This window comes from Pristis pectinata, chromosome 3 (genome assembly GCF_009764475.1).
Source record: "Pristis pectinata isolate sPriPec2 chromosome 3, sPriPec2.1.pri, whole genome shotgun sequence".
Classification (NCBI taxonomy): Eukaryota; Metazoa; Chordata; class Chondrichthyes; order Rhinopristiformes; family Pristidae; genus Pristis; species Pristis pectinata.
The window spans coordinates 130,526,249-130,545,845 of record NC_067407.1 but is presented as its reverse complement, the minus strand read 5'-3'; the positions used below and the strand labels follow the sequence as shown (position 1 = coordinate 130,545,845).

Genomic DNA, 19,597 nt, shown 5'->3' with positions numbered 1-19,597 from the left:
GTAGCTAAATGTTCCATGTAACAAGTGCTATAGGTGGTAAAGAGGTGGAGGAAAGGGAGAAGCGGGAGTTCTATTTCTGATTAAGGAGGATGTCACGTCAGTAGTCAGAGATGAAATTACTGAGGGGTCGTCCACTGAGGCTTTATGCGTGGAGTTAAGAAATAGGAAGGGGATGATCACCTTGTTGGGATTGTACTATAGGAGGAACAAATATGCAGGGGGATTGCAGAAGGTTGCAAGAATAATAGGGTTGTCATAGTAGGAGATTTTAATTTTCCTAATATAGACTGGATGGCCATAGCACTAAGGGCTTAGATGGGGTGGAATTTGTTAAGTGTGTTCAGGAAGGTTTCCTCAGACAATATATAGAAGGCCCTACTTGGGTGAGGGCGAAGCTTGACCCACTCTTGGGCAGGACAAATGACTGAGGTGTCAGTGGGGGGAGCACTTTGGGACCAGTGACCATAGTTCTATCAGTTTTAAATTAGTCATGAAAAGGGACAGATCTGGTTCACAAGTTAAGGTTCTAAATTGGGGCAAGGCAAATTTTGATGGTATTAGGAACTTGGTAAAGTTGATTGGAGTAGGTTGTTTGCAGACAAAAATAATGTCTGGAAAGTGGGAGGCTTTTAAAAGTGAGGTATCGAGATCTGCATGTCCCTGTTAGAGTGAAAGGTGAGGCTGGCAGGAGTAGGGGACCCTGAATCACGAGGGATATCGTCAGGCACAGGCATATGGAATCAAATGAATCCCTGGAAGAATATAGGGGATGCTTGAGTATACTCAAGAAGGAAATCAGAAGGGCAGAAAGGGGGCATGATATAGCTTTGGGAGGGAAGATTAAGGAGAATCTAAAGAGATTTTATAGATGTAATTAAGGGAAAAAGAGTAACTAGAAGAGAAAATAGGGCCCCTCAAAGACCAAAGTAAGCATCTTTATGTAGAGCTGCATGAGATGGGTGAGGTCCTCAATGAATATTTCTGCTCTGTTTTTACCATGGAGAAGGACATGAAGATTTCGGACTTGAATTAGTTAATGAGGATGTCTTGGGGGTAGTCCACATTACAGCAGAGCAGGTACTGGATGTCTTAAAGCACATGAAGGTAGATAAATCTCCAGGGCCTGATTGGGTATATCTGAGAACACTGAGGGGAGCTAGAGAAGAAATTGCAGGAGCCCTGGCTGAGATGCATGCGTCATTGTTAGCGACAGGTGAAGTGCTGGAAGACTGGAGCTTGGCTAATGTTGTGCCTGTATTTCAAAAGGGCTGTAAAGAAAAACCTGGGAATTATAGACCAGTAAGCTTAACATCTGTTGTAGGTAAGTTACTAGTGGGGATTCTGAGGGATAAGATATTATAAGCATTTGGAAAGATGTGGTTATTAGGGATCGTCAGCACGGCTTTGTGCGTGGGAGATCATGTCTCTCGAATTTGAATGAGTTTTTTGAAGAAGTAACCAAGAAGGTCGATGAGGGCAGGGTGGCAGATGTAGTCTATGTGGACTTTAGTAAGGCCTTTGAAAAGGTTCTGCATGCTTGGTTGCTATAGAAAGTTTGATTGCATGGGATCCATGGAGGGCTAACTAATTGGATACAGAATTGGCTTGATGGTAGGAAGCAGAGGGTGATGGTGGAAGGTTGTTTTTCGGACTGGAGGCCTGTGACTAGTGGTGTTTCCCAGGGGTCGATGCTAGGCCCTTTGCTATTTGTCATCCATATCATGATTTGGATGAGAATGTACAAGGCATGGTTAGTAAGTTCGCAGATGACACTAAAATAGATGGTGTCGTTGACAGTGAAGATGGTTAACAGGATTTACAGAGGGATCTTGATCAGCTGGGTAAGTGGGCTGAGGAATGGCAAATGGCATTTAATTCTGATGTGTGAGGTGTTGCATTTGGGAAGACAAATCAGCGTGGGACATTCACAGTCAACTTATAACATTCTTCCTGCCTTCAAGAGAGTATTATAGTCCCTTTGATAGTTGGTGATAGTTTGATTCCCTTTAGTATTCAAATACGTTTGTGGTGCATTAATTCAAAGAAAAGCTTGAGTTGCATAAAATAAATGCATTAAAGTTGTTCTGCTAATGTATCATTTGAATAGAAGGAAGGAAGTTCAATCTGGAGACAAAATTGTAGCTGACTTTTTTCAACTGATAGCTAATGGAGCATCCAATGTTTGTTATTTCAAAAATATACTCTATATAAAAAAAAAACAAGAAGTACAATACAATCAGTACATGTCTGTCTTTAAATTGTACCATCAAATCAATACATTCTATTTATAATGCATCAGTGCCACTCATGTTTCCTCTTAGCAATATACATGAAGTGTTTAGAGAGGCTGTAACACAGGACCCAGACCATCAACATCAGTGGTGGCACAACCTTAGACGGTGGTTGCACTGAGCTTCAGTGTCCAACATGTCCTTCTTCACCCTGGAATGTGGTAGTTGGTGGCATTCAATTATGGACATCTCGTTACACTGGTAGACCAATATGTTTTGGGTAGACCATAGTGTGCCTTCAACTGAGTTGATCTTCAAGTATTAGTTGATGTTTTCTCAGAATGTGTTCCTGGGAACAGCCTATAGATCGGAGAGTTCTCTATTATGCACCCTCTTGGGATGAATCTAGACAAGGACCATTGCATCCTTTTCCAGACCTTGGCAAATGCATAGTCCAGAAGGAGATGGACAATCATCTTGTCTGCACATAGCCATCTTGCAGGCAGCATGTGTTGGGGTGTAAGACTCCTACTGTGCAGGAAGGATCCAATAGGGAGGGACCCTCTTGCTGCCAGCCAAGTGATCTTGGTGCTTGTTTTGTGAGTTCTGATGATGAGGCATTCTGCCAAATGTCTTTGACAGTCTGCTTGTGAAACCATCCGTCAAGATCCATCATGTGGAGTATGTTTATATAGCTCAGCATAACGTTGTTGTCCAAAGGGCCCGTATGGTGCTCTACTGTTTTATCTGTGTCCTTCTCCCATAGGGCCTTCTCCTGTGCTGACCATTGCCTGACGGACTGGTATTTGGTATTGGTATTGGTTTATTATTGTCACTTGTACCGAGGCATAGTGAAAAGCTTGTCTTACAAGCTGATCGTACAGGTCAATTCATTACACAGTGCAGTTACATTGAGTCAGTACAGAGTGCATTGATGTAGTACAGGTAAAAACAATAACAGTACAGTGTAAAGTGTCACAGCTACAGAGAAAGTGCAGTGCAATAATGTGTGAGGTCACAACAAGGTAGATCGTGAGGTCATAGTTCATCTCAGTTGTATAAGGGAACTGTTCATAGTCTTATCACAGTGGGGTAGAAAGCTGTCCTTAAGTCTGGTGCTACGTGCCCTTAGGCTCCTGTATCTTCTACCCGATGGAAGAGGAGAGGAGAGAGAACGTCCTGGGTGGGTGGGGTCTTTGATTATACTGGCTGCTTCACCAAGACAGCGAGAGGTAAAGACAGAGTCCAAGGAGGGGAGGCTGGTGTCCATAATGCACTGGGCTGTGTCCACAACTCTCTGCAGTTTTCTTGCGGTCCTGGGCAAGAGCAGTGGCCGTACCAAGCCGTGATACATCCAGATAGGGATGCTTTCTAGGGTGCATCTGTAAACGTTGGTGAGAGTCAAGGGGACAAACCAAATTTCTTTAGCCTCCTGAGGAAGTAGCGGCGCTGGTGAGCTTTCTTGGCCATGGCATCTATGTGATTTGACCAGGACAGGCTGTTGGTGATGTTCAGTCCCAGGAACTTGAAGCTCTCAACCCTCTTGACCTCAGCACCATTGATGTAGACAGGTGCATGTACACTGCCCCCTTTCCTGAAGTCAATGACCAGCTCTTTTGTGTTGTTGACATTGAGGGAAAGGTTGTTCTCATGACTCCATTCCACTAGCTCTTTATCTCTTTCCTTTACTCCGACTCATTGCTGTTTGAGATACGGCCTACAACGGTGGTATCATCTGCAAACCTGCAATCAGGGCCCCCCCCATACCTTTTCTAAGTAAAATAGTGATCCTGCTTTCAATTCAGTACATTGATTTGCTCCTCATTGGGTTCCTTCACACTGGGAAGGGAGACTGGTGCAGGTTGAGTGATCGCTATGTGGGTCACCTTTATTCACTTCTCAGAGCTTTGCTTCGACTGCTTATCATCTGCCACTTTTAGGTCCCATCCCATTCTCCTCAACATACTATGCTGTTGCCCACTAAGCTCAATGTGATCTTAAGGAGCATTGCCCTGTCTTTTGATTGGGCAGGTTAATTTTTCAGACTCAACATTGTTGAACTCTCATTCAAGTAATGACTCTGCTATTCCTATTTACACCCCTGAATCCATTTTTTTTTTCCTTGTTGCATTATGATTCTGTTTTGGCTTGCTCCATCAATGCTATTGGTATTTAATCTCTCCTGCATTTCACTCTATCACATGACAGCCTTTTTTGTTTCACTGTGCTTCACTTAAAACTTTTTTGTTCACTTAAAATTTATTCTACTACTGTTTTCCTGTTTTGACGAAAGGCCATAGACTGGAAGTATTAAATATTTCTTTCTTCGGAACCCTGTTTTCCTGGGTTCAAGTATTATCACATAAGTCAGTGATAATAATCTGATTCTGAAGATACTGAGAAAATTTCGGCCAGATGCTGAGTTTCTGTTTCCTGTGGTTGGAGAGTCTGGAATTAGAAGGCACACTCTTGGGATGAGGATTGGTCTTTTAGGACTGAGTGGGGAATTTCTTCATTCAGGAGACTGTTAGCTTTTGGAGTTCCCTTGAGTGGTGGTATATGATCAATGTTTCAGTATATTTAAGATTAATGATAATGATTAGGCACAAAGGAATCAAGTAATGCATTGTACATGTAGAATTCAGCCATATTTGAATGGGCAACATATTCTGGAGCATAAAATCTATTTCTTTTTTACATTATGCCACGATTACATATTGCTCAGATTACACAATAACTGCCAATTTATTAGATTTATAATATGATGTGTTTCTGCTTCAATTTCATGATTTTCTATTGGTATCCAGAATTAAAAATAATGATGATAACAGTACATACAGTTGTCCACTGGTTACAAACAGGTTCCGCTTTCCTTCCATAAGTTAAATGTGTCCATAAATTAGAAATATGTCCATACGAACACAAGTCACTGGGTGTGATGGCCATGTTTCCACAGTAAAGTAGATGCAACTGGTTCTAGAGATGCTGCTGAGGTGGAGGCAATTGTTTCTGATTTCCTTTCAAACTTAAAAAAATACATATCAAGTGAAGATTGAACTGCTGTTTTTCTCTTTCTAAAAATTCTTTGTGGCATTGAATATTCACATTGGTACCCTTACAAGCCTTGTATATCTTGCTAAGTTAGGCTCTTGCTCTTTTTTGCATGGCCAAACCTCGTTCAAATTTCTTCAAAGCTGCTGCCAAACTTTTTGTAGTGAATCTCTTTCCAGTTCCATAAAGTGTTCATTGCTTAAGCTCTTCAGCATGAGGTTCAAGCAAATCAGTGATCATTATTAATATCAAGCTGAAGTTGATTACCAAGGACCACCACTTTCTCCTTCACAATCTTCCATTATCTGTAAAGTCCTTGGAAATCATGAATAAAATTAGGGCATTGTTCTTCCGTACACCATTCATGCTTGTTTGTTTTACCTCAGCCCACGTATCTGCAATATTCTTCACCACATCATAGATGTTGTATGACTTCCAAAATAGAAGCATAGAACCATACAGCACAAAACAGGCCCTTCGGCCCACCATGTTGTGCCGTCCATCAAACCACCCTCACACTATCTAAACCTCTCCTCCCGCATATTCCTCTAACGCACATTCCTCCATGTGCCTATCCAACAAACTCTTGAACCTGTCCAATGTATACATTCCATGCACCAACCACTCTCTGGGTGAAAAACCTCCCCCTGACATCTCCCCTGAACCTCCCACCCATAACCTTAAAGGCCATGCCCTCTCGTCTTGAGCATTGGTGCCCTGGGAAGGAGGCGCTGGCTGTCTACTCTATCTATTCCTCTCAATATTTTATATACCTCTATCATGTCTCCTCTCATCCTCCTCCTTCCAGTGAATAAAGCCCTAGCACCTTAAGCCTCTCCTCATATTCCATACGCTCTAATCCAGGCAGCATCCTGGTAAATCTCTGCACCCTCTCCAACGCCTCCACATCCTTCCAATAATGCGGCGACCAAAACTGAACACAGTACTCTAAGTGTGGTCTAACTAGAGTTTTGTAAAGCTGCATCATCACCTCGCGGCTCTTAAACTCAATCCCACGACTTATGAAAGCTAACATCCCATAGGCCGCCTTAACTGCTCTATCCACCTGTGAGGCAACTTTCAGTGAACTGTGAATATGAACCCCCAGATCCCTCTGCTCCTTCTACACTGCCAAGTACCTTGCCATTTACCCTGTACTCTGCCCTGGAGTTTGTCCTTCCAAAGTGTACCACCTCACACTTCTCTGGATTGAACTCCATCTGCCACTTGTCAGCCCAGCTCTGCATCCTATCAATATCCCTCTGTAAGTTCTGACAGCCCTCCACTATCCACAACACCGCCGATCTTAGTGTTGTCCGCAAACTTACTAACCCAGCCTTCCACCCCCTCATCTAAATCATCTATAAATATCACAAAAAGTAGAGGTCCCAGAACCGATCCCTGTGGGACACCACTAGTCACTGCCTCCAATCCGAGGGCACTCCTTCCATCACAACCCTCTGATTTCTACAGGCCAAGCCAATTCCTAATCCACACAGCCAAGCTTCCCTGGATCCCTTGCCCTCTGACCTTCTGAAGAAGCCTACCATGAGGTACCTTATCAAACGCCTTACTAAATCCATATAGACCACATCCACCGCCACTACCCTCATCAATCTTCCTCGTCACCTCCTCAAAGAACTCTATCAGGCTTGTGAGGCAAGATCTTCCCTTCACAAATCCATGCTGGCTGTCCCCTAATCAGTCCATTATTCTCCAGGTGTTCATAGATTCCTATCTCTTAGAATCCTTTCCAACAGCTTACCCACCACAGACGTAAGGCTCACTGGTCTGTAATTCCCTGGACTATCCCTACTACCTCTCTTGAACAAGGGGACAACATTCGCCACCTCCAATCCTCCGGCACCATCCCCATGGACAACGAGGACTCAAAGATCCTTACCAGCGGTCAGCAATTTCTTCCCTCGCCTCTTGAAGCAGCCTGGGGAAAATCCTGTCAGGCCCCAGAGATTTATCCATCTTGATATTATTTAACAACTTCAACACATCTCTCTCTTGATATCTACAACCTCGAGAACATTACCCTTACCAGCACTCCCTTCTGCGTCATCAAGACCGCTCTCCTTGGTGAATACCGAAGAGAAGTATTCATTGAGAACTTCTCCCACTTCCGCCACCTCCAGGCACATTCTCCCACCTTTGTCTTTAATCGGACGTACCTTTACCCTAGCCATCCTCCTACCCTTCACTTAGGTGAAAAAGGCCTTGGGATTTTCCTTAACCTTACTAGCCAATGCCTTTTCATGTCCCCTTCTAGCTCTCCTCAGCCCTTTCTTAAGTTCCTTCCTCACTACTCTATATTTCTCACGGGCCCTGTCTGAACTTTGCTGCTGATACCTTATGTATGCTACCTTCTTCTCCCTAACTAGTTGTTCAACCTCTCTCGTCACCTACGGTTCCTTCACCCTGCCATTCCTTCTCTGCCTCACCGGGACATATTTATCCCTAACATCCTGCATAAGATCCTTGAACATCGACCACATCTCCATGGTACATTTCCCTTCAAAAGGACATCCCACTTTACACTCCCAAGTTCTCTCCTTATAGCCTCATAGTTCGCCCTTCCCCAATTAAATATCTTCTTGTCCTCTCTGCACCTGTCCCTGTCCATGACAATTTTAAAGGTTATGGAGCAATGGTCACTGTCCCCCAAATGCTCACCCACCAATAGATCCTTCACCTGTCCCGGTTCATTTCCTAAAACTAGATCTAGCATGGCATTCCCTCTAGTCGGCCTGTTGACATATTGCGTCAGGAATCCCTCCTGGCCACATTTAACAAATTCCGTCCCATCTAAACCTTTGGCACTAAGCAGGTTCCAGTCTATATTTGGGAAGTTTCCTTGAACTCTTGCTTTCTGCTGCATCGGTTACTTTCATACCTTGAGAAAATGTCTGATGGAGATAATATGCTTTAAAATTTGCAGTTACTCCTTTATCGATTGGCTGGATGTATGGCTGTTGTGTTCGGTGGCGAGAACATAACCCTTGACATTTGGATGAAAATGGTCCTAAAATTCAGGATGCCCGGGGGCATTATCGAGAACCAATAAAATCTTGAACAGCAAAATCTTGGAAACACAGTATCTTTCCACATCAGGAACAAATTGGTTCATAGACCAGTCTTCAAAAAGGGCCATCGTCGTCACCCAAGGTATTCTGTTGGACTTCCAGATGACTGGAAGAATGCCTTCCAAATTCCTTAAAGAACCAAAGGGTTCTTGAATGGATAAATAAGCAAAGGCTTAAGTTTGCAATCTCCCAAAGCATTTCCACCAAACAATAGGGTCAGTTTTCTCTTTATGACTACTTTATGTCCTGGAGTGGTATTTTCCTCCTTGCAATACAAGTACGTTCATGCATACGTTTCCAATATAATCCAGTCTCGTCCATGATAAACACTTGTTTGGCACAATAACATCCTCCCTAATTATCTGAGCCAAAGCATCAGGAAATGCATTCTATGCAGCATGGTCAGCACTTGCTGCTTCCCCTTATACTTTAATGTTACACAGATCAGCCCTTGATTTAAATCTGTTGAACCACCCTCTACTTGCAACAAATTCTTCACTCGTTTGATGCAGTGTGGTGCCTGCACTGGTGCTTGATGCAGGTGATGCTTGCATTGGTGTTTGTTTGAAAAGAATCACAAACACTGCTCTCAATATGGATGGCATCCCTTTGCCTTCATAGATGTTACCTGACCCGCTGAGTTCCTCCAGCATTTTGTATTTTCTAATCTCAAAATGACTGGGATGACAGGAAACTTGAGTTATCCTCCCATCAAGTGTAGTCATTTCGCCCTGTGCACATAGGAAGCTGCCATTTGCAGGAACAAATGTGTGAACGTGTCAGAGTTTTGAATTTATGTACGCTCTCTTATATATGGGAGGTACATAAGTGAGCCGTTCGTAACCTGAGGGTGACCTATACCAGGATGCAGTGTCTTTTTGAGTATGTTGGGATTTCAGTGCACCTGAAGCATAATCTTATTCAGGATCTTGGCTACTCTAATCATAACAAAGACCACACATTTATAGGGAAGCTTTTTGAACTAGGTAGAAAATGTTGTTACCTACAAACTAATTTAGGAGAGCAGAAAAGCTTATTTATAGCTGCTCAGCCTGATAGTTACAGCTTCCTTATAGTTTAAAAACACTTGATTGTGCTTGGACCAGATTGAATGTCTGTGTCTCTGAGCTATGGATGGATGATGGCATTTCATTCATTTATGCGTTGAGATGATGAGATTTGTTTGTCAATGCTCTTTGTATTTATTAATTTCTTTAGATCTAAGCATTGCTGAAAAGGCCAATATTAGTTGCCCATCTCAAATTGTGCAATGTGGTAGTGGGCCACCTTCTTGAATTGCAGCACTGCTTGCTTACAGTATCAAGGTGAAGAAGGCATTGTTTATTATTTGGAGTATATCATGCAGTAATCTTTTACTTAAACTATGTATCACTGTACATTTTTGTGAGAGCAACCTTTCCAAAGTTTAAGTTATGTGAAATTCAGTGTTAGCATACTTGAACCTACTCGCCTTGGACAACCATGTGTTTCTGCTGTTCTGTATCGCAGCGGGACAGTCCTTACTCGGGGAAATGCTAACCCTACCTCTCCCAACCCTAACCTGGGGAACTGCTCACCTGAAACCCTGGGAATTGATAACCTTACCCTTCTACCCTAACTGGGGGAAATGTTAACCCTACCTCTCCTATCCTTAATTGGGGGCAATGCAGTGCATTATATCTTGTAAGCCTTGGAGTTGACTAGAAGTCACATACTTTTGTGCCTATGTCCTCAGTTTTCCCTTGCGAGTCTAATCAGTACTTTAGTGCATTACTGCCAGAGATGCCATATTTTGAATGAAACCGTTAAAATCAGCTGGATCTGGTTAACTATCAGATGGATGGAGAATGATTGTTAGAAGTGTATTTAAATTTCAATCACTACAGTTTCAATCTTTGATCAGTCATTATATTGAGACCAGCACTCCTGTAAACCTGTGCTCTCCTTGTCACATTTTTTACCCCGCATCCTTCATAAACTTGAACCCATCCAAAACTTTGGTATCTAGCACAGTGTCCTGTTCATCACCATTGTATTTGCTGACCTACATTGATGTCCAATCTGCTATTGAGGAAGTAAAGGGTTAAGAAATTGTGACCGTACATATAACTAATGAAAAAATATCACACACGCAAGCCCCTTACTCAAGACCAGGTGGTAATTACTGTGTCTGGAACTTGATTGTAAGCCAATTACACTAAACAATAAGTGTGAGGTTTTGTCCTAAACAATGAGTGTGAGGTTTGTCCTAAACAATGAGTGTGATGGTTGTCTTTGCATCTTAGGCTCCCTAATTGAAATTGGTGTAGTCACATTGTTTAAGTGTGTGACAAGGACTGTATAAGTTAATATCTGCCCCTCTGTATTGTGGAAACCTCTGATAAAGACTCTACATGAGAGTCAGGAGAATTCTCCCTGGCAGTATTGTCACGAACCAGCAACAAAAGAAACACACTGAGCATGATTCAGTGTTAAAAACTATTTTATTAATCACTACTTATGATAATACGTAAAATAAAAGTAAAAATGTTAGTATGTTAGAATTCAAAAATGTTAAACCTCGAACGTTAACCCCAAAACTAAACTCGTCGTGGTGTGTGTGACAAAGTCCAAAACTCCCAGTTCCGGAATGGTTCTTAAAGTTCAGTTCTGCAAGCCATAAGGTGAAACATGAGCAAGGGCTTCTTCAACAACCACCGTTGTCTGAAGATAAGATGTAGATGTAGAAAACAGAGAGAGAGTACATACGAAATCCAATGTTCCACGATGGAACCCAAACGACACTTCAGTGTTTACTCGGTAGTGACTTCCTCACCCCGAAAGCATCCGAACCGTGGTCGTCCACACACAAATACCTGTTTCCCTCTACAGGTCAGCAACAAAGTGAACTCCACCGGATTACTTCCAACTTCCATACATGGATTTCAGTGGCAAACACAGTTATTGTTTCTCATCCATCGATAGAGAAAACAAGCAGGCTGGTGTCTCTCTCCCTTCTCTCATCTCTCCTCTCCTTCTTCTTCTAACCTCTTCAACAACGTCATTACGTCCTTTATCTTCTATTGACGTAAGCACGCCCCACACACACATACACACACACTCTCTATCTTAAAGGGACTTTCACTGAGTCCGTAACACCTCCACCTAAAAAAAAAAATTTTCCAAGAAAATTTTAACCGCGCATACAGTTAGTAATGTTAATAATTATCATGCTACACAACTACAGACTATCAGATTAGTACAGATACATGTTTCCCATTTAACATCGGGAAAGACAATCAGCAATCACATTATCTTTGCCTTTAATGTGAGTTATCATGAGATCAAACTCTTGCAAAATTAAACTCCAGTTTAACAGCCTTCTGTTCTTGTTTTTGACTCGGCTCAGAAACACCAATGGGTTATGATCTGTATACACAGTCAATGGTTTCTGAGCGGTGCAAACATATACACTGAAATGTTGCAAGGCTAAAACAAGCGGCAGTAATTCTTTCTCTATGGTGGAATAATTCTTTTGATGCTCATTAAATTTCTTTGAAAAGTAAGCTACAGGATGGTCAATATCATCAAGGTCACCCTTCTGCAACAACACAGCTCCTGCAGCTTCATCACTGGCATCTACTGCTAATGAAAATGGCTTTTCAAAGTCAGGTGTTTTGAACACAGGATGGTAGCATAAAATGGCTTTCAGCTTCTCAAATGCTTCTTGACAAGAATCTGTCCAAAACAAACTTTACTCCCTTCTTCAGAAGATTAGTTAGGGGAAGAGCAATATCAGCAAAATTTTCGATAATATCCAACCATTCCCAAAAAATCTTCTAACAGTCCTCGTACCTGTGGGAATAGGGAACTCAGATATTGCTTGAACTTTTGCCTGAACAGGAGCTTGCTTGCCTTGACCTACAACATAACCAAGATACGTCACAGTGGCATGGCCAAATTCACTTTTAGCCAAGTTAACTGTAAGGTTAGCCTTGGAAAGTCTTTCAAACAACCTTTCTAAACGCAGAGATGTGATCTTCCCAAGTATCATTCCCAGTCACTAAGTCGTCAATGTAGGCATCTGTATGTTTTAACCCATGAATCACTGAATTAATCATTCTTTGAAATGTTGCCGGAGCATTTTTCATTCCAAATGGCAAAACATTGTATTCATACAATCCAGAAGGGGTTACAAAGGCTGAAATTTCCCTTCCTCTATCTGTTAATGGAACACACCAGTACCCTTTTAATGGTCAATCTTTGTAAGAAATTTTGCCTTTCCCACTCTATCTATGCAATCATCCACCCTAGGAATAGGGTAAGCATCTGACTTTGTTACAGCATTCACTTTCCTGTAATCTGTGCAAAATCTAACAGTTCCATCAGGTTAGGTACAATAACACAGGGCGAACTCCAATTTGAAGTAGAATGTCTAATAATATCATTTTCCAACATGTATTTTATTTCCTGATCAACAAGTTTACTTTTTTCCACATTCATTCGATATGGGTGTTGTTTGATTGGTTTTGCATCCCCAACATCAACATCATGGGTAATTATCGATGTTCTGTTTGGAACATCTGGAACAGATTTTTAAATTTTAAAATTAATTCTCTCATCTGTTGTTTTTGTGAAACTTGTAAATGGTCCAACTTCGTTTCAAGGTTCTCCAGGATATTTTGGTTTTTTAGTTTCGATGGAACAATATTTGGTCTAAATTGGCCTTCTCAACATCAACATCAGGCATTCTAGAAACAACCTTTACATCATCCACCAAGGCCACAACTGAATCCCTCTCATAATAAGGTTTTAGCATGTTTACATGGCAGAATTGTGTTTTCTTGCATCTATCTGGTGTTTTGATTATATATGTTAAATCAGTCACTCGAGATTCAATAACATAGGGTCCAGAAAAACGAGATTGCAAGGGATTATTTTGGCTAGGGAAAAATACCAACACCTTTTGCCCCACTGCGAATGTCCTAGGCCGAGCACGTGTATCAAAATATGTCTTCATTTTTATCTGGCTGGTTTTCAAATTCTCTCTCGCTAGCTGGCAGACTCTCTCCAACCGAGTTTTAAATTTTTGGACATAGTCCAACAGACTCAAGTGAACTTCCTCATTAACCCATTGCTCTCTCAACAACTCCAAAGGTCCTCTCACCCTATGTCCAAATACAAGCTCAAACGGACTAAATCCTATTGACTCCTGGATTGATTCTCTAACGGCAAACAAAAGTAAATGAATACCTTTGTCCCAATCCTTTGTGTTTTCAAAGCAATAAGTCTTCAGCATATTTTTGAGAGTAGAATGAAATATCTCCAGAGCTCCTTGAGATTCTGGGTGATATGCAGATGATACAATCTGCTTTGCTCCCAGCTCATAGACTATTTGTTGAAAAAAATTTGACATAAAATTACTACCTTGATCAGATTGGATTTCTTTGGCAAACCAAACAAGGTAAAAAATTTTAAAAGAGCCTTTGACACCGTCTTGGCCTTAATATTTCTAAGGGGTATTGCCTCTGGAAATCTAGAAGTGGCACACATGATGGTTAACAAATACTGATTTCCAGTCTTAGACTTTGGTAATGGGCCAACACAGTCCACAATCACCTTCGAAAAGGGTTCACCAAAAACAGGAATTGGTTTCAACGGAGCCACAGGGAGTTTTTGATTTGGTTTACCTACCATCTGACATGTGTGGCAGGTTCGACAAAACATCACCACATCTTTTCTCAAACCAGGCCAATAGAATTGTTTCAAGATCTTCCCTACAGTTTTATTCACACCAAAATGACCACCCAAAGGCATACTATGGGCCAGGTTTAAAATTTCATTCCTATAAACTTTTGGAACAACAACCTGATGAATAGCTTCCCATTCCTCAGTAACAGGAACATGAGGAGGTCTCCATTTCCTCATTAACACTCCATTTTTGACATAGTATCCAATTGGCACTTTTTCAATCTCCTCACATGAGAGAGCTTTTTCTTTCAATTCTGTCAACTCAGGGTCCTTTGTCTGTTCCACCATAAAATCCTTCCTCGACAAAGACAAAATCTTTAAATTCAGGCTCCATAAAAGGATGTTGATCCTCCAGTGAAGACAGAAAAGTCTCAGATAAGGCATCATAATTTTCTTCCTGTTTAGGACTGTCACAAGGACCCACATCAGACTGCATCGGACTGTCTGTCTTGGCTAATTCCCTAGCTCTAGCTCGAGTCACCGCACATGATGGGTAAACATCTCGATCATTCTCAGACTCATCAATCCTTGGTTTGGTTGTTAACCGTACCACAGGAACAATTTCTCCATCTGCAAGGTAATTTCCCAATAACAGAGAAACTCCTTCCACTGGCAAACTCGGTCTTATCCCTATCTCGACTGGTCCTTCTACGAACTTTGACTTTAAAATCACCCTGTGTAGAGGGACAGACATGGTGTCATCTGTAACGCCTCGCACTAGAGTTACCTCACCAGTGTCACTTTCTTCACCAAAATTTAAACACTGTCCAGCAAGAGAGATTGACTAGCCCCAGTATCTTTAAGAATTTTCACTGGCACCTGGGGTGACTCATCATTCAGTGAAACAAAACCCTCTGATACATAAGAACGGAATTCCTTTCTCACCTCCTCCAACTTTTCCGCTTTTCCCTCCTGCAAGGACTGATCTTTAACAGCATCTCCCAAACCTTTTTGATTGTTAATTGCCTGAAAGCAAGCATTGGGCACAGCTTCCTTCCTTTCTTCAAAAGGGCACAATTAGATATCACATGGCTAGGTTTCCTACAGTAATAACAAGTATGCTCAACAGGTTTCTCCAGCCCTGGCTTCTTTTCATCCTTCCTTTTTGATTACCTCCCAATTTAATCTCCGGTTACCTGGATTGTCTTTGTAACTCTTTTGAAAGGTTTTAGGTTGTCCCCATTTGGATTTATGGGTTAAAGCATAATCATCTGCCAACCTAGCAGTTTCTTGTAAAGTTTCCACTGCCTTTTCATTTAAATATGTTGTTAATTCAGCTGGAACACATCTTTTAAAGTCCTCCACCAGTATCAATTCTTTCAATTTATCAAAATCCCCATCTACATTTTTAGCCATGTACCATCGTTCAAAACATATTCTCTTTCCATTGGCAAATTCCATACGTCTGATCTGCAGATTCCTCAAGTCTCTAAATTTTTGTCTATAAGCTTCAGGTACCAATTCATAGGCCTTCAATATAGCTTGTTTACCTTGGTATAATCAGCTGCATCCTCAACAGACAAAGCAGAATAAGCTTTTTGAGCTTTACCTTTAATCACACTCTGCACCATAAGAGCCCATCCTTTCCTTGGCCAGTTTGAACTCTCAGCAACCTTTTCAAAATGTTGGAAATACTGATCAACCTGATCTTCTTCAAAAGGAGGGGACTAATCGAACCTCCTTGCTGGCTGAAAAACCATCATCAGAATCAGATTCCGACATCCTACGCTTCATTTGTAACTCATGCTGCCTCTGTTTCTCCTTCTCCAAATAATAGTCAACTATCATTCTATGAATAATGCTTTCTCATAGACTGCTTTACTTCTGTAAGGTTTAGCTTTGTAGCAATCTTTATCAAATCATCCTTTTTCGCCATCTCCAATCCCTGTAGGGGTTGGTGACTCCAAAAATGCCTTAATATCCATTGCTGCTGGTTTCCACACACACAAGCCAATTAAAAAGAATTTATCAGACCTCCCTCAAAATCTTTGGATTGAATCCCGAACAAATCTTGTCAATCTGGGGAACGATCCCAGACGGACACTCGTTAATCTTTGGATTGGATCCCGGACGAATCTCGTTAACCTTGGGAACTATCCCGGACGACCCCCCCAATTTTGTCACGAACCAGCAACAAAAGAAACATACTGAGCATGATTCAGTGTTAAAAACTATTTTATTAATCACTACTTATGATAATACGTAAACATAAAAGTAAAAATGTTAGTATGTTAGAATTCAAAAATGTTAAAACCTCGAACGTTAACCCCAAAACTAAACTCGTCGTGTGTGTGTGTGACAAAGTCCAAAACTCCCAGTTCCGGAATGGTTCTTAAAGGTTCAGTTCCGCAAGCCATAAGGTGAAACATGAGCAAGGGCTTCTTCAACAACCACCGTTGTCTGAGATAAGATGTAGATGTAGAAAAACATAGAGAGAGTACATACGAAATCCAAATGTTCCACGATGGAACCCAAACGACACTTCAGTGTTTACTCGGTAGTGACTTCCTCACCCCGCAAGCATCCGAACCGTGGTCGTCCACACACAAATACCCGTTTCCTTCTACAGGTCAACAACAAAGTGAACTCCACCGGATTACTTCCAACTTCCATACATGGATTTCAGTGGCAAACACAGTTATTGTTTCTCATCCATCGATAGAGAAAACAAGCAGGCTGTGTCTCTCTCCCTTCTCTCTCTCTCTCCTTCTTCTTCTTCTTCTAACCTCTTCAACAACGTCATTACGTCCTTTATCTTCTATTACGTAAGCACGCCCCACACACACATACACACACACTCTCTATCTTAAAGGGACTTTCACTGAGTCCGTAACAGTATACTGCTAATAAACGTGTTTTTACAGAATTAAATCCGTGGCAACTGTGTGATTTTGCAGCAGGCAGGAGTGGGAACTTAAAATTGGGATAAGAGTGTCACATAAATTTTAAATTCTTATTCCTGTTGTAAAGTTCCTCAATTCTCTTTGTGTTTTTTGCAATCTCCCGAGGTTATCCAGTTCAGGCTGCCTGCTTATCCCTGGTTCCTATGTTGTACTCACAGCCTACAGTGGAAATGTGTCATCCTTGATCCAGAGGGACTGTTTAAAAAGAACCTGCAGAATTGGACTGTTCATTGTAGCTCATTGCCTGTGAAGTGATTTAAGTCATTCAGGGCTAAAGCCTTTACTGCTCACTCATGTAAATTGATTCTGTCAATTTCTTGAAGTATAACTAGCTGCTGATGTCATTGCCAAGCACCCTGTTTCTGAACATGCATGCAGGCAGTAAATGGGTCAGATGAGCAAGGGAAATTGCACAGCTAACTTGCTTTATTTATGGAATTGTGAAATTCCACCCCTAATTTTTAACTATTATAGGAGGGCTGAAATGATCAGAATTCAAATTTTAGAAGCATTTTCTTTTAAAGAAATGCAAATAGAATGTAGTTGAATTATATCAAAACATCAGCAGAGTTGTAGTTTTGCGCAGAGATGCTTATCTATGTGAAAGTTGTGACTGTTCAAAATTTATCTGTTGGATGTAAAATTTGACTCTTTCAATGAAACCTCTATCCATATCTATAGTATAAGTTCCTGCAGTTGGTGCTTTAATGGTCCCATTCAGTATTGCCATACATAAAATAATTGCTATTTCATCATTATGGTATACCAGGCAGCCTGTCATGGTGTTAAAATGTAGCCTTCAAATGAAATTGGTACTCTTGTCCTTGCTCTCTGTTCACCCTGTTGGTTTGTTCCCCCATGAAAGAGAATGAGAAATTTATGCTACCTCAATACATGGGTACATTCAAATATTTTTGGAAGTCTGATTTTTTTGCAGGATAGTTGTTGACGTTTTATCATATCTGAACCTTTTTTTGGTTATTAGAATACACATGACTGTCCTCTATCTAAATAAATTTGTATATTATTTTCCCCTTGTTATTGTGTTCATGCGACAGTGGCATATCCCAGGCTTACCATCCGTTTGATAATTGTACTGCTCAGAAACTTACCCACTTAGCAGGTATTTTATATTTATACATATGGTTTAGTATTTCAGATTATCATACTTTCAAACATCTTAAAGGGATTGATTGTATGTGAATTAATATTTTACCAATGAATTTTTATAGTGATGAAAAGCAGAATTTCTGAGATTTTTTTGACTGCTGTGCCTAGTCAGCTGTATCATTTAGTAGTTATCATTATCCGTGGTAAACCGTGAAACTGTGACCAATATTGTCTAAAGAAGGTGGCTGTTATACTGGTCAGTCTAATCAATGGCTTCTGCAATTGGGCTACAGGAGAAAGCAAATTTAACCGGTAAGGAACTAATACAGCAAGACGCATCATGATGAAGGACAAGCAACATCTAGCTACATTCTTTCTAGAGACGTTTACTGGGTCTGGTACAGCTCACTCTGCGTCAATTTTCTCAGAAATTCCTTTTAAAAGTCAGTTTTGTTGGTAACTTGCTGACAAAACCCAGAAACTGCATTAAGCTGTTCTTCTGTCTGATAAATTCATTCCACTCTAAACTGTTGAAAGATGTTGCCTATGCAGTTTTGCACTGAAGGTAGTGCAAAATTGATTTAAGTAGTCCAAAATTTATACTGAGTGACAAATGTTCTATTAATTTTAGTACTTTGTCTATTTGACAGTAAATATGAAGGAACTGGAGGTTTTAAGTTGTTTTCTAATTAACTTGTAAATTCAAATTGATACAAATCAGTACCAGACTTCGTTACTTTGAGTAATTTTTTTCCCTTTTTACAATCTGTGATTTTTTTTTACTGATTAAGTGTGAGTTTTTCTGAGTTTTAATTGTGGTGCACAATGACAGCCAAGTTGAATTCTGTTGTTTTTCAGTAGATTCTTTGAGGATGATCTAGAATGGCTTATTATTCGTTTCCACAGATCTACACTCAATGTAAGGACTGTCCTAGCTGAGATTATAAAAATTGTAGACAAAGAGAATTGAATTTTGTCAGTACAGCATTATTTACTTGTTATCTAAGAGTTCGGATATAATATTTTAACAGGCTGAACTTGAGCTCCAAAAGTTTACTTTTACTTCGATTAACCCTGTGCTAAATTCCAGGTATAACAATATAGCTGAATTTTGAATGGCTCAGGTTATCCAGCCTATAATGAAATTTTTATTTCAGATGATAGTTTTTCATGGAAAAGGAAATTGGAGCTCATACTCTACTTGTAGGGATTAGTTGCTAAGTATCCTTTTATTTTTTTTGGTAGGGGAATATATCAAAAACTGGAGACCAAGGTACTTTCTATTGAAGACTGATGATCCTTCATAGGATACAAGGAGAAACCTCAAGATGCAGATTCTACCATACCCTTTGAATAATTTCTCAGTGGCAAGTAAGTCTTGAACAGTCATTTTTTTTTAGTTTTCCTGATACTTGCAGTAATCCTCAGGATGTGATTTTCCTTTCAATTCCAATGCTCTTATCTATTATTTTTAACATTC

At 40.7% G+C, this 19,597-nt stretch overlaps 1 protein-coding gene across 12 annotated transcripts in view; it reads left to right on the top strand.

The window, feature by feature from the left end:
- akt3a (v-akt murine thymoma viral oncogene homolog 3a) overlaps window positions 1-19,597 on the top strand; it is a 426,682-nt gene that overhangs the window by 212,248 nt on the left and 194,837 nt on the right. For 5 of the 12 annotated variants that reach the window (XM_052012970.1, XM_052012971.1, XM_052012972.1 and 2 more), the window contains one exon: window positions 19,363-19,488. The exons of the other annotated variants lie outside the window; for them this stretch is intronic. In XM_052012970.1, coding sequence (XP_051868930.1) covers window positions 19,446-19,488 — 43 coding nt within the window. In that variant the 5' untranslated portion in view covers window positions 19,363-19,445. Of the gene's footprint in view, window positions 1-19,362; window positions 19,489-19,597 lie in introns of those variants that run through there. 12 annotated transcript variants of the gene reach the window in all.